General features: G+C 41.2%; 1 protein-coding gene across 1 annotated transcript in view; it reads right to left on the reverse strand.

The window, feature by feature from the left end:
* The window catches only part of dlc1 (DLC1 Rho GTPase activating protein), a 75,950-nt gene extending 64,973 nt beyond the window's left edge, over nucleotides 1–10,977 (reverse strand). Inside the window, exons 1-3 of the mRNA XM_070911861.1 lie at nucleotides 9,061–10,977; nucleotides 3,966–4,100; nucleotides 3,494–3,607 (exon numbers count right to left, since the gene is read on the reverse strand). Coding sequence (XP_070767962.1) covers nucleotides 3,494–3,607; nucleotides 3,966–4,100; nucleotides 9,061–10,977 — 2,166 coding nt within the window. The remainder of the gene's footprint in view (nucleotides 1–3,493; nucleotides 3,608–3,965; nucleotides 4,101–9,060) is intronic.
* Nucleotides 10,978–16,610: the final 5,633 nt, after the last annotated feature.

Raw genomic sequence — 16,610 nt, forward strand, 5'->3', positions numbered from 1 at the left:
TAAACCAAATAAAAGCCACCTGTTGCAACACAACAATGCAAGCTAAATAACATTGCAAGACACCTGCTACACTAAGCAAGTAATAGGAACCTGCCAACAAAAACACTCTGGGGCAAAGAATAGCAGTTCCACCATAAGAAAAAAACACCTGCTGTGGCACAACATCCGCTAGATGTTAGCCCCACATTCGATGCAAGAATAACAGCCACCTGCCGAAGGCTAACAATAGTCACCAATAAGCTAGCAAGGAGCCAAGAATCTGTTAACTTGAACCCAACGCCTTATCCATAACAGTGAGTGAATGATACTGTAAAGCCACGTACCACTACTTCACATTTATCATTGTTACATAAAAGACAGAACAGCTCGAGTATGCGCTTGGTACAATCGCACCACGGTGTTACACTGAGTGCCAGGAGGTGTCAGGGGGACAGCTTTAACACAAATACCAGTTACCTCTTGCATAATCCCACATAAGATGGAAGGAATGCAAATGCACAATGATAAACACTTCAACATAACCCATATCAAAATACACACACACACACACACACACACACACACTCACACCAGCCACTCCTCTGCAATCATCCACAAGAAGAGACAGTCACATTTCTTTGCCCCTGACTTTCTACACTCACATGTATCTGGGCATTAAAACAGATGTAATGCCCAGACACATATCTGGCGGTCACCCAGAGTTCATAGAACTGTAGTTACATATGTAACTCTCGTTTTAACATCTATATATCAACCGGTAACAGTTGTGTTCCTCATGTTTTCACACCAGCCCGAGGTAACGCTTTTTTTCCCGGCCGACATTGAAACCAGTGACAGTGACTTCAGTCCCAACATTCACTGATGGCCAAGATGGTACTTTAAAGCCATTTGAAGTGCTAGCTTGGCTTGGCGAGGCTTCAGCACATAAATACCACAAATAGTTGCACACTTTCAATTTCTCCATGTCTTTGCAAATCATACCAGATTTTTTTTTCTTTTCTTTACAGATTTCTTTTAACAATTGTATTTTCACTGAAAAAAGGAACACTACATTAACTCTATAGATCAATTGATAGTGTAATAAAGTGATTGTACACATAATTTACTTACTCAAAAAATTGATGGAGTCAGTGTTGAATTACTCTTTAAGTAAAATATTAACAAAGACACACACCTAAAATGCATTGATCTCACTGTCAGTTGGTCTTACTTCCTGCCAGAATTTCAGATTTGAACCTCTCACTGACCCTCTGCATGGAGATATTTATCTTGGTACTGCATATATAGTATCAAGATTGTGCTGTAATACGTCCACATGCTGCTACTTATATCTCAGCTGCTTGGACTTCTTCTCATTAATTACAGGAGTGTGTACAGTAGCAATTTCTGTGTTGACGTTACCTTTAAAACGGGTTGCACTCACCATCGGCTTAGAAGACTAAAAAGATATATGTTGTTTGCTGTCCTGTGTAAACTTGCAAATGCCTCCTTGTTAGGATTGATGTCAAGACATTTTCAAGGCAACACATGCAAATGCCAGTGAAAATGCTATGTAGCACAGAGGCAGTGATTTATTGTCTAGCATTGTTTTTACGGATTGTTAATTTTTACGGCTGGGTTTTTGCTTTGTTGAACATACTGCATACAGTACAAGCTTTGTTTTCAGTCTATAATTTTAATGTTTGGATGTGGCTATTCACTGTGTAAGGGGTGAACAGAAGTGGGCATCTTAAAATGTAATATAATCCAAAAGCCCTACAATAAATCCTATTAATCTGAAGCTTGCAATGTTCTGCCTTTGTCATCACAGTGTCAGACGGGTATTGATTAAACTTAAAACGTTTTTGAGGCTGCAGTTTCTGGTGGTGTATTTTGTTGCATTGCACGCAGTAGGTTGGACTCGAACCCAGGCCGCTGCGGTAAGGACTCAGCCATGACACATGGTACTCTACCCAGGGTGCCCTCTGAGTAGTATTTTTATATAAAAACAAATGATAGTAATTATTCTGTGCTTGAATAATCTATTATATTATGTATGCTGTCATCTTGTAAAACACAACTGTGATGACTGAATTAAAGCTTTAACCTCAACCCTGGTCCTTCCTCACATCTGCCTCGTGTTTACATCATTTAAAGGATTTGTATTGTCTAGCTAAAAAGATTAAGTGGGCGTCACAACACTTTAAGTCTGAAAGGACTCAATAGTCCCCTACTACCATTAACCACTGAGAATCCCCTTCATGAAGTCATCATCTCTTTGGCCTCAATCAATCACCCCACAGGGCCTCCACTGTAAAAAGCCTCCTATTAGGCGCAGTGAAAGCACTGTGTACCCAAGCTTAGCGAGTTACCTCGGGTTACTGCAGGAATGGAGGTTGTGGAAACAGTTGGCCACAGACATAATACATCACACTTCATAGAGTATGTTGCTCTGTGTCCCTTAAATTAACCGTCACACATGAGTGACGTGCAACAAGACAAAGCAATATCAACACAGAGTTGTGAGAGATAATTCAGGAATGTGAGACGTCCCTTTCGTCTGACGTTTCCACAGGTTGCAGTGTTTTGTTCTAGCAAGATAAGAGGACTGTTTTGAAACAGAAACATCCTGTTCGGAGATCCTGAGATAGTGTCTCAAAGCAGTTCAAATCATTTTTTAAATTTCCATTCAAACGTTTACATGTACTGGATACCGGCCTTGTTCACTTGACCTCATTCTGAAGGCAATAGCAAGCAAGGCTGACAAAGTCATTAAGTGAGCAAGCAAGGGGTTTGAAGACGCACGTCTCACTTGAAGCGTGTCCCCCGCTCCCCCCTGCCCTGGCTTTTCACCCCTGGACCTCCCTTCTGACCCCTTTGTTGGGGAGAAGCGGTCTAGATCTTTGGAACCAGCTAATTACAGAGTTTTAACGTCTGCTTGGCTAAGCCCTAAGTGCTGGGGGACATTCCTACAATTGGGAATTTGTGTGTGCCCTCTGTGTTTGTGAGAGAAAAAAGTTTGTTTTATTGGAGACATAAAAGCTATTAAACAGTAGCTCTATGCTCAATGAAAAAACAATGCAAATCATTTTAAATGCTTAATCATCACAAGAGAAACCAGAAACCTCTTTAAAACAGCCACAACTATGTACAATTGATAATGTCGAGGTCTTAAAATCCTCTAGTTTTACTGAAGTTTATAATTCCTATAATTCCTCTGGATCTTTCTGGGATGAACTGTAAATGATGCGGAGAATAACATTCATACTTTCAAAATGGAGACACACAAACCAGGCCATTTCAGTTTAGATGAAATACACAAATGAAAACCGAAGTAAAGAACGATGGTGAGGCCTGACAGTGGCAGATGGTATGTGTGTGTCTTAATTGGTCTCTCAGCAATCATGCTGTTGATATTTTGGTATGACGAGTGCTATCTTTCCAGATGTGTCACCTCATAACCTGCTGATTATGTTGTTGATGTATGTTGGTATATATAGAGCTCCTGACTTACCCCACTCTTGGGTTTTGCTCCGAGGGCTGGTGTAGGTCCTGAGGTGGAGGCAGCAGGAACGTGTAGCTGTAGAGGGTTTTGTGATGCTGCTGGCACAGATCCTACATCAAACTCCTGCACAGGTAAAAAACAAAAATGACAATGCAAGCGTTACATTGTTGTGCAAAGAGCAGTGTTTTCCTCTATTTTAAAATTTCCTCAAAGATCAAGATCAAGATCAAGAGCATAGTTAAATGCAAAGCACACTACATCAGTAGATCAATGATGCCCAGTGCCTATAGACATTGCTATGCCTCATATTGGCCACTAGGGGACACATAAAATTACTGTAGGTGAAGGAATGAATGAATGAAGGTCATTTCTGGATCCATTTGGTGCAATACAAGCTACGACAGCAGGTTTAAATGAAGAGTTGTTTCAATCACAGTAGAAACTGGAGTCAAATCCAGCAAGGTAACATGCAGGTGTGTACCAGGAGTTGTCGTCGATGGAGCGTTGGGGTGCTGTCCATCGAGGAGGTGGCACTGAGGGCATTCTCAATTTCCTGGTCCAACTGGTCCAGCTTCATCAGCAGCAACACCATTGAGTCCAGACGAGCATGCTCACGCTGAATAAAGAGACAAATCAGAGAAAAGGATATTATTGAACTGAGCTCATAAATGTGGAAGGATAAACTATTATAGCATGCTATTTATGACCAACTTTATTTCCATTTCTATCTTGGGCGACTGTGACTCAGTTATCTGAGGATAGGGAAAGTGACAGAAGGGTGCCACTGGAAATGACAAAAACCAATGGTTATGTTCTTTAAGGTTGGAACAAATGCATATTTTTATGCACATGCACAGGATGACATTTGTTTTCCTGCGTACTGAAGTGTTCAGTGTGACGATTGCTTACTCTAAACTGTCAAAAAGGACATTTCCTGAACATACTTGTTGTTTTGTTTTCCAGCTACCTACTTAACCTGAAGAAAGTACATTTAAACTTCATTCAATGTTGTCTTTGTGTTTTCTGTTAAAATGTGCATATATCTAACCATTAATAAACCCGATAAATCAATAATTCTGATAATATCTATTTGCAGTCATTGCAGTTCAGACTTCATTTTGTTGAGAAACATCAGGGATAGCTGCTTTCCTAAACTATTTTTCTTACATGTGCCTTTTATGGAAGGTTACTACCTTTTCTTACTATAATATATGAACAGTAATAAAGACAAGAACACTAACTGGCAAGTCATATATTTTATAGATTCATCAGCTTGTTACCTGCTTGCTGATCAGTATGGCATCACAGTATATTAAGTATTATCAATATACAGTTTCAGTACAGATTCAATATAGAACCAAAGACTAGTTGACTAGCAGACTGATTGGCTTGGATGGCACTAGAATTAGCTCATCTCTACAGTGATTTTACTTTCATCTACATCAAGGCCGCCCAAGTGATCCACAATAATCCATAATTATTTTTTTTACAACAGTTAATTACATCAAACCTATAATTACTACTTGTGACGTCTCCAAACAATTAATGTCAAAGTGACTCAGCTCTGTTCCACGTCCATCTAATATCTAAACTTTAGCTTTTGGCCCGTCATGCCAAAATAATTGAGGAGCTCTACTCTGTAAACTCTGCTCATCCCTTCTCCATACTTCTCTTTCCTCTTCCTTTTCAACTGCTGCTGATAACTCTTATCTTGACACTTTCACCCTCTGCTCTTCTGTATCCCTCTCCTTTCTGCACTTAAAATAGTCCTGGTCGTTTTGCTCTGTGTTTTCCCACACATCCTGTGCATTTAATATTTATCTCTTTTGTATCATCTCTGGTCCATTTTTAATCATATGACTTCAAGACTTCAAATATTTTCCCCATGGTCCTCTGATCTGCAGTGTTCAATTATCCAGTCTCACAGTGACCTCAGGTGGTGCGTCTCCAGTAAGACAAGCTAAATGACAGACAGTCCAGCCCACCTACCACTCTGTCTGTTTGATATCCCTCAATCCTGTTTTGCTTGATGCAATATAAATCTCTTTCTGTAGTTCTTAACACAGTATATGTTTTCATTTCCTTCTGCCTGTCTTTTATCCTGGCTCCGGGTGTGGCTCTCTGTCTGAGCTTCTCTCCCGAGAAGAACCCCAAGAAATGACATCACACGGCTGGCTCATTAGTCCCAAACAAACCTTGTTACAATCTCCAATAACAGACCCTGTTAAACACTTTATGAGGGTGAGCTCATGGGACACACAGTCACTGTGATTGTATGTTTGTGCAACTTAGGTACAGAGGCATGTTAACATGTGAACGTGAGCCTGGTTTTCATGTGCTGTGTCTGTTCTTAGGTGTGATACATTAGAGAGCAATCTTATTGGGTTATGTAGGATAATATAAGTGCTTACTTTAATCACAAACAGGTCCTGTGGAGTGGTTAATGTGGCTTGATCTTGCTTTAGTTAAGTGTACAATGGGTGTGTTGCGATGACGACATTCACATGGGCTGAGATGTGACTAATGCTAATGTGTGCGAGGTTGACAGGCTTATGGATCCTAGATAGAATCTGCATCACGATAAACAAGCTACAGCTCCAACCCTGCGCCTGGCTCCCAGCTCCATCCTTAATAACGTCTTATGACTTGCGCTTACATTTATTTTCCAGTTAGTGCCCAATTAGGCTGTCAAAAGCAGTTCCTATTGGGTTTGCTGAGAGAGCAAATAGACATCGAGTAACATGTGTCTCATGGAAATGTGTCTCACATTGATGCATTCATTGGCATTCCTAGCTGGTGGCAGTGCACATCGCTACGTGCTTTCTCCTTGGCAAAGAATCACAATGAAACATTGTATCGTGGTAAAACAATGACATCTTTACGAGGCCTCACTGAATGAACAAAAGCATCTGGCTCGAGATGGCAATAACAACCACAAAACAGCAGAGTAAAAAACAAGTGCAGAGCAATGTCAGGCGCCTCAGAGAGGCAAAGTTTTTTTGGGGGCATTCTGGTGGTTTGGGTGTTCTCAGAAGGTTTCTTTTCTCTCTTTCCCATCTTTTGAGGTTTCTGTTACATTCCTCTCGACTTCCTGTTTTTTGAGATGGGAGACAGTTCCCACACTGTTTGAACTCTTAGACCCCTCCTTCTCCTTTCCTTGCTCTCTTTTTCAAACCCCCTCTTATACCCGGTGGCCTGCATCCCATTTATCAGACCTGTCCATTAAACCAAGGGTTCTCTTTCTTTGCTGTGCATACACTCAATGTAGGTAACTCATTCATAAATAGTGATGAAAAGACAAGCATTTAATTAAGCAGAAAAAGAGACAGCGAGAGCACGGAGACGATGATGTTGCCAAGTCGTCTGCTGTCAGATAAATGACAGTTGAGCCAGTTTGGCCCTGAGGTCAGGATAAGGCCTTGTTGCTAAAACAAATAAACAGTAACAAAGCCCAATACCAGGTTAATCTGAAGCCATTATGCAAACCAGATGGGTTCACTCTATGAACTGAATCTTCAATCTGCAACAACACGGTTCACCGGATACATAATCATTAGTTAGTACAATATCTTGTCAGAGATAATTCCGCGTTGCTGCAGAGATAATAACATCAGTTTCATAATTTCCTTCATGATATTAAACAGCTTCTTCTCCCTTTTCTTTATACTAAATACAGTATGTTACCTTGGTTTTGATAATGTTAATTTTCATTGCCTAATAATTTTTCTGTCCTCATGACCTCCCCTAAAGCACGTTTTCTTAGTAAACTGTATATACATTATGTAAATGCACCTCATGGTGAAAACCCTGTGGTGCAGTCAAAGAGCAGGCAAGCCATCACCATATGGTGGATGGATTGCTTTGGCGCCTTCCACTTTTACGGCTGAACTCCTTTTTTCGAGTTCCAGGAGCCAGTTTTTTTGGATATTTAATCCAAAGGCTTAGAGTCATTCTAAGATTGAAACTGGAGCCAAAGGTAATAAATGCGGCACTGGTTTTCCATGTCCCTGCACAGGACTATGATCTCTCGTTTTTGGCAACTGATGGAGTGATGTCAACACTGGTCATGACTAAGAGGGCCTCCAACGTTTCTATGCAAACACGGAATTTATGTTGAAATAATGCAGTGATAATACAAGAAAATCTCTGGGATTACACAACTCAGACGCTTTTCAGCAACACAGATATAACCAGAGTGTCAGTGTGTGATGCATCAAACTCTGTGACTGGTCACTCGGCATCATAGCTGGTTGTAGGTGTTACATTCAACATTAAAAGACATAGGTTTTATTGAATTTTTCAAAGTTAAATATGATCCAACATATTGTCACATCATATAAACCATCCAACATTCCGCACACTGACCAACAAGCCACTCTTAACCGCCACATCAGAGGCTTGATATATCACAAGAAACACATAAAATACCTGATTATCTTGTTTATTTTATGCTGATATACAAAAAAACATCACAGTGATTAATGATTAACAGAACTAAACCTTGATATTTATAGTCAGGCATTTTTTGAGGTAACTGTTTCCTTCTGAGCGCTTAGCATTAATAAGCAGTAATAAATTGAATAAAAACACACTATAATGTAGTGGTGAGCAGATTTTTTTTTTATTAATGTATTTGTCAACAACTATAACTGTAAAACTGACAGATTCTGTACATGAATAAACACTTGTCCTCATGTCTGCTTACAACTACATTATCATGTGTTATAATCAATTTAATAAATGTTTAAACGCTTGGGGGGGGGGTGGCTAGTGTTACTCAAATTTCTATAATCAGTACAGATAGATACAACTATGAAAACAACTCAAGCATAGGATTTCACATGGGATTAAACTCTAACTGTAAGAATTGTGATTTACAAGCAGGTGATAGTCTTCAACAAGAACACACAAGAAGAATTTAACTTTCCACAATATGGTACTTGTCTAAAAAACATGCCTGCTGAATGCGCCCTGCGTTGTAAATAATGGATTTCTTGTCGCCATTCCAAAAAGGCCAACACCATAACTACTAATAGTGAATAAATACTCAGACCATTGCTTTGTTCCAACGAGCCCAAATCAATGAACTGCTTATTACATTTTTGGCACTTTACTGTTCCAAACAAGCATGCTGGCTAGCAGTGTGTAAATAGTACAACATACAGTATTTGCTGTACAAAGCTGTTTAAGCCTTTCACCCCAGAGATTACTTGAGCTTCCACCCCCCCCCCCCCCCCCCCCCGTTCATATTCTCCATGCCCTTATAGGACCTTGTTTTGCAATGAGCAGTTGAGAAAGAGTAAAACATTTCACAGATTCCCCCACTCACTGATCTGTAAGCATGTGAGAGTGAAGTCATTGTTTTCCGAGACGCTTGCCAAAGTGTGGGACAAAAATTATTTGTGGGCCGTATATGCCCAGTAAGTGTCAGTTCATTTTAAAAAAAGAACTTCAGTTTGAGGTGCTGAAGTGCCAGAACCACAATTACAACACAGAAATAAAGACAAAATGCATTCAAACTAATATCAATTATGATCTACTGCATTCTTTCCACATCTTATTAAATATAGCCTTACCTTTCTCATGCGCACTTTGACCACGTTGTCCTCTTTCTGATCTCCAGGCTCATTTATTCCATCTAAAACTGGACTGGCGAGTTGTGTGTCACCATAAATAACTGTGTGTGCGGCCTCATCTGCCTCCTCCATTCTAGAGACTGTTGCTCCTGGCCTGTGGTGTTCCTTCTGACCATCTGCCACCTCAGAGGCAGGTGACTCACTGAGGTAACAACCAGAGGCTTTTTGGTTGCCATGGAGTCCCTCTGGTGAGAGCTCATCGTTTACCTCTGCAGAGTGTGGTGGCAGGTTTTCTGTGTGCTGCTCGGTAGGTGCAAGTTTATCATCCATATGGGAGTGCTGAACATCTGGATTTTGGGTGAAATCCGAGTTCTTTTGAGGATCCAGTACAGGGGTGTCATCTGGCTCAACGTGGCTAACTTCTGGGATGGTATCCAGTTTTGAACAGCTATTTTCCAACTGCTCAGCTATGGTATGATCCTCACAACAAGCCAACTCTTTGGACACTGAACTTTCATCAATGTTTTCCATTGGTTGACTTACGGAGGCTGTCGTTTCCACATGCTGGTCTGCACATCGAGAAATGTTTGTCTGTATGGGGTTTCCTTCTGAATATCCATTATCCAGCTTTTCAGATGACATACTGCTGTTAACTGTCAAAGAGCAACAGTGATCTTTGAAACAATTATCAGCTTTCTCGCCGCTTTCTGCTTGTGCACTTTCCTCTCCCTGAGGTCCATTCAGCGCTGTCATTTCAACATTATGCTGTTCCAACAGTGTCTGGTAGGATATTTCACAACCATGAGCCTGATCCAATACCCCAGTGCAGTCATGCTCTCCTCCTTGAATGTCTCTTGAGTGGTGTTTAAGTCCTGTATTTTCATTTAGAGTTTCTGAGTCATTTAATCCATCCAGCTTGTCAGCAGAAATCGCGCTGCAGCTTTCAGTTACTCCTTTGTCACATACTTCTTCTTCTACCACTAAAGTCACAACGGGTTCCACAGTTTTGTTAGCCTGTGGCATCACATCACCGCTCTCCATCGTATTAACCGAACTGTGCAGCACACCAACAGGCAAGGTTACACTTGCGTCAGCATGGTCAGAGATGGAAATCTTCTTTTCCTCTACATCTGGGAGGTCAGTTTGAGGTTCCAGTTCAGCAGCAGAGGGCTGGTTTAGTGTGGCCTCAGGGATTTCAGGAGGTCTGCTGTAACCCTCTGTATGGCTCTCCTTTGTTTCCTGATGATTTGGAAGTTTGCCAGACTGTTCACCAGCAGATTCAGACAGTGGAGGCCCATTGTTTGAGGAGATAGAGATGCATTGTTGCTCTTCACGAGAGATATGTGGACTTTTAAAGACATTATCGTCATTGCAGATGTTGTGACTCTGTCTGCTCTCTGCGCCAACTTCACCTTCATCATTGATGGTTTTCTCACTGTGACTGCTGCTATCAGTTGCACAAGAAATATTTGCAATAGACATCCCACTGTTAGAATTACAGTGAAACTCGCTACAATTGTCAATGTTTGCAGTTTGGAGATGCTCTGATTCAGAAGACCTTTGGGGAATGTCGACAGCCACCAACTCATGAGGGCCATGAACTGACTCCTGCAAATCCAGTGGAACCTTCACATTGCTTTCCATCAGCTTCTGCTCTGATCCAGTATCGTCATTCACAACAGAAGCTGTAACCTCAAGAGTCTGAGCCAGGTCCTCTGTGGGCAGCTGGTGGTAGCCCTCTGGCATGGAGGCACACCTCGTTCGTCGACCTTGTTTGGAAGCCCCTGCTCCCATCCAAGGCCCCTCACTGTCCACCCCATGACAGCAGACCAGATCCAGGTCATCATAGCTGTACTGTAACCCTGAAGGGTGAGTCACATGCTCCTCCCAACTTCTTTTCCGTATGGCTACTGGCATGGTGGACAGCCAGTGCTAGCCCATAGAGCTGCTTTTGACGCCAGGGAAAAATGGAGATGCAGATCTGCTGCAATTGAGAAGAGAGATGGGAATAAGGAACCGTCGTGTTCCCAAGTTCTGAGTTTACAGTAATTGAATGTGCAAATGTCAATATGGTAAATAATGTTTCACTTTTAAAGTAAACAGCTAGGGAATAGAGAGTGGAAGTTCAAGAGGGGCTTAATTATACTCACAATTCCCTGTATATAAGTATATAGCTGGTGGATCTGTATAAGATGACAAGCAGAGCTGTGCCAAATTTCCAGCTTTACAGCATGCCATGTAGATTGAATGTACTTGATGTGGAACAGTTCATTTTGCCTGAAGTGTTAAGAAGCTTCCAGGAATACATTCAACAAAGCTGCCTGGCTTCTAAAACATCAAGATAATCATCAAGACAAATGGAGACGTCCCTCGTTTACTTTTTAACATGTTTGACACGGTGAACTGTAACCGAACCAGCTTGTCAAATTTACACCGCAAACCTTCAACACACATCAACTTTAACTGTGCAAAAACTGGTCTGAAAAATCCAGGGTGTTGGTTAACTGTCATTCTGTATCTACCCATGCACCCGCAAAAATGAGAATGATGTAACTAAAGGGAACTAAAACAGCAAACGACAGCCAGTGTCTCTGAACAGCTGGGTCTCCACAAGCCAACATTATCATAATACATACTGTGGGTGTTATCACATGAATCAAACCACGCTCTTTATTGCGCTCTGTTTTTTTCCCTGTTGTTCTAGGTCAGAATGTACAGAACTAAAGGAGCACGGGGATTTGACAAGCAGGATGTACTCAAGCTCTACATCTGCTATATTGAAAAAAACATTAAGATTAAGAATAAATAGAGAAGAAGAGAGTTGATAGGAAATCCTGGATATGCCCACTGTATTCTACAGTACGTGACTGGAAACTAGAGACTAATAACAATTCAATACAATTTCTCTATCATTATTCATTCACAAAAGTACTTTTTTCAAAACAAATCAAATAAGTATTTTGCACACTATGTCAGAGCGGTTTCTTACAGAACATATTAAGCTGTCCTTTAAGCAGTAAAAGTAATGTATAAATTTGAGACAGGTGTTTTTTTCTCCACTTTTTCACCTTTTGTTTCCTCAGGAGAAGAGCTGAATGGTACCAAATGCCATCTGCACCTTTTGGCATGAACCTGCAGCTGGTTATTAGTTTAGTAATGGAGGTTACAAAAGAAATAGTTCCAAAGCAGTTGCACAACAGCACAACTGACACCTCAGTACATTTCAGATATTTTATGCTCGAGTAACAACATTTACTTCCTGTAAATTCTACAGTGATTTGAAATATAATCCAGTAGCTGTATATGAAGTCATAAAACACCAGGTGATAATCCAACACATAGGTTATAGATCCAGTATTTGCTTCGAGTACAGCTATCCAGAGATGTGTCACAAGTTGCCTTTTCATTCATCCACCGAAAGCAATGCGTCCACGTTTGGGTTTGAATCCATCTCTTTCCAAGTGACTTGACGTACGTTTTGTTTTGTAAGCAGTCCTTAGTCTAGGTTTCTGCGAGCCATTTTCTGAACTCCAGTAAGTATCTCCGTTGTAAAACTGTCGGAAAGGCAGTGAAGCCCCCAAAGGCAGGCAGAAAGCCGGGGAGCAGTGAAAAGTCCAAAGACAACTTCCATCTTGATCACATTAGGGTTTTTGCTGACGCTGAATGCCGAAGAGTCGGAGTGGTGTAAGAGGGGCCGGGTTTTCTTTTCCCCCACTCCACCCCTGCTCTCCTCCGTTCTATCCCTTTTCTCATCAGGTCCCCTCCCCGCTGGTTTTGACAGGGAGTCTGAGTCACATCCTAGGAGCCCCATCCCCCGTCTCACAACTCACCCAGCACACTACACGCATTTATTCACTCCACCCTCCTCTAATGTACTTTCTCTCCTCACCGTTAAAGAAACTTCCTCTCCGCTTCTTCTCTCAAAACTTGTCTCTTTCCTCTCCTCAGTGGACTTTTCCTTAGTTCTTCCTTAGCTTGCTCTTTCACTAAGCTGGGCAAGTCTCCCACCAGTTGGTTTTGATTAGTAACAGACAGGCTGCCTTGTAAGACCTCTGGCTGTGGGCCAAGAGAGATTGCTCTAATGTTTTGGCAGTTATTTCTGAGGCATGCTTTTTTTTTTAAATTTGTCATCTTGTAATTCTACAAGCATTCTTAACCAAACACACTGGCACTAAAGAAAAAAAGCAAAGCAAGATGTCTTTACAGATACACTTTGAAAATGCATTTTTCACAATACTCTGAAAATACTTTGAAAAGTTGTATGACGATGGGGACAATGATAAAAGTGCTGTCAACCTGATATCTTTGTTTTATAGTAACCTAATGGAAGAGAAAACATTAAAAGGACCCAAATGCCAGTAATTCATTTCCTAATATAGTCATTAGTCAGAAACACTCAGCAGAAAAAAAAGGCAAAGCCAGGGATATTTAGACTTGATGTCACTGAGACAATTTAAGGCAAATGTTAATCAGCCAATTTTGTCTTTAAAGTTCGATCTAGACAGGGGTTGTAAAAAATATTCCACAGACTTCCATTTCCAGTCAAAAACCTCCTTATTTGCATTAGCACAAAAAAACATTCTCACAATAGCACCTCCATCCAAGTGCTCCATAAAGTTATGTCACCTAATTTTCCAAACTCAAGCTGTGACCAAATCTATCAAGACAATTTTACCAGTGGGGTCAGTTGCACAAAAAGAGCAATGCGTCAAAGCAACAGGGACAATGCAAGCACAAGAGAGAACTGGAATGAATCCCTCTCCAACTATCCCTGCAACCCTGGCCTCTGACCTCTGGGTCATCCAGATGTGAGGTGAGGCTCTGGATGAGTCTTTTCTTAGGGGCCTTGCTGGGAAACTGTATACTGCTGTCAAAGTTGGCTCTACAGGGACACAGATGGTCATACTCAAGGGGAAGGATCCAAGTTCAACAAGACTCCTCTGCAGCATGTCACATGATGCGCTCTGTGGTTATGCCGAGTGCAGTGTAACGAAATGCAGATCTTTTCGGTCACAGTAGCTTCGATGTGGATATGGGTGGTGATTGAAGTGCAGAGGCTGACACAGAGCATGACTCAGGCTATCCACTCATTACCTCCTGTGGACATCCAACACGGGCCTATAATTTAACATGCCCCTGTCAATCCAACCATCCTGCAAAGCCACAGGGCAACTGATCTACGTCACAATCTGATCCACCAGTGACAGATGCAAACACATGTTAAATCAACAACATGTGTGAGACTAGATGCCCATCAGCTATGTCTCTGTATGTGCGTTTGAGTGTGAGCTGCAAGTGTACTGAAGCATTAAAACAAAATGTAGCTTGAACAAATCTAAGAGTCTACAGCCATGCTAGCGGCTCTGTGAGGCACAGCTGCTTTGAGGCTGCTTTGCAGCTGCTTTGAGGAAAACACAAGCATGCTAGCATGCTCATAATGGCTAACACGCTGATTTTTATCAGGAAAAATGTTTACCATGTTCACCATCTAAGCTAGGCATGCTAACATGTTAACATTTACCAAAAAGCACTAAACACAAGGTATAGCTGAGGCTGATGGGAATATCATTATGTTGTCAAATTATATATGATGATATATTCTATTACCATTTAGCAGGTATTTGGTCATAAACCACAGTATTGTACAAAATTCATCCTGAGGGGGTGTGAATGTTTGAACCAAATTTCACGGCAATTCATCCAGTAGCTGAGACATTTCACTCAAAATGATAAAAGTCAACCTCGTGGTGGCGCGAGAGAAAAGGTCAGAGGATCACCAAAGTCATTAGGATACATCAGCTGGAAACAATGAATGCCTGTACCAGATTTTGTGTCAAAAGTCAATGAATGTCTGTATAAAATGTCATGGCAATCCATGCAATAGTTGTTGAGCTATTTCATTCTGAACCAAAGTAGTGGACCAACCGACAGACCGACATTGATATCCCAAGAGTCATGCCAAAAACGATTCACTCTCACAACAACTTTCCCCTTATTGTACAAAAGCTTCACACTTTTAACTATAACTTCACAAAACAGCCTGAGGTAATATGAGCTGCTATATTCTCTGTTTTTTGGCGGTATTTTTTCTGGATGTGTGTGGAATGTGTGTAAATGACTATGTACTGTATAGGCGAGTTATTTCAGAGATTGTGAGTATTTATTTGCCCTTGAAGAGTCATCGTCACAGGCCAGACTCTAAGTCCCACATCAGAGAGGACGAGCATGAACAGTCTCACAGGCATGCAGCATCACTGGTCATGTGTACATACACATGGTTAAGAAAGACCTATTCATGATTCACCCTATAATCCCCCACTGTTCAACCCCTCGACTTCTTAAGTGGAGCAGTGAGGGCCCAAAGGAAACAGCCTCACATTCCTCACTGATATAGTTTATTATTGGAAAAATAAGGCAGTCTAAATCATGGGCATTGAAAAGCACACAGTGTTTGCCCATGTAGGAAAATGTAGGTGACGCTCGTGGAGAAAAAAATATAATCCTGTCCCTCCTATAACTGAGTCATTTTGAGTCCTTGCATACACAAAGACTGCTTTGAGAAGATTTTGTTGCCCCCTTTTTAAGGCATCTTTAAATAACCATTTTCTGCTGTACTTGCCTAGTAGTTATGTGAAGTTGTAAAAACGGATCTTGGGTTCATTTACACTAAAAAGAAAACTAAACAAAATGCCAGAATCTCATCTGAAGATCTAAAATTAACATCAACAAACCACACCAAGATCCTTGCAATCCTTTCCTGTCACTTGCTGTGCCCTGTGGTTAACAACTCCTTTTCAAAAGCAGAGAGTCATGCCGGTTTAAATAACTGCGTCTGAGGCCTGGGTGGGAACTTGAGCAATCGCAATATTCCTGAATGAAACATCCCAATATAGATGATGCAACTTACAGTAAGAGCATTTAGAACGCCATCTGAGGGCTCCATTGCTGTCTTAATTAAAAAAAAAAAATCTTTAAGCACTTGTGGATTTTAACTGGCCTTGTTCGCGCGGGTCTAAGCGCAAGAAGTCGCCATGGGAGAAACCAAGGGGGCCTTAGCCACTGATCATGGGTCATAGTGTGACTGCTACCGTGGGAACAGGAAGTACAAGTTATTGAGGATAAAGACCATAACAATCTCCAGGCTAAAATAATCTAATCTAATCTTCTTGTGAGAGGATCTGTGTGTGTGTGTGCGTGTGTGCGTGTGTGCTGTAGGATACTATAACATGTTGTTCAGTTTGTCAAATCAAATGATGCAGACTGGTGTCATCTGGGCCTTACATTTTATGACGACAGTGGAAAATGCTGTCTCATTAGTGTTCACTGTGAACCATCTGTCCTTTGTTTTTTAGCACTCTGGCATGGTTAAAAGGCCTTGATGACCATTTTAGAAGTCACTGCTTTTAGACTGCTGTATGTAATATACCTGCTCTCGTCACTTGTTAGATGGTACATTTTTCTCAGGGAAGGAAAGGACTTATTCTTATCATATGTATTGTTCATGGAGTACGTTCAGTACAGCGTGTTTAGTATTTGGAGAGGGACACATT

Source organism: Enoplosus armatus, chromosome 2, assembly GCF_043641665.1.
Source record: "Enoplosus armatus isolate fEnoArm2 chromosome 2, fEnoArm2.hap1, whole genome shotgun sequence".
Taxonomy (NCBI): Eukaryota; Metazoa; Chordata; class Actinopteri; order Centrarchiformes; family Enoplosidae; genus Enoplosus; species Enoplosus armatus.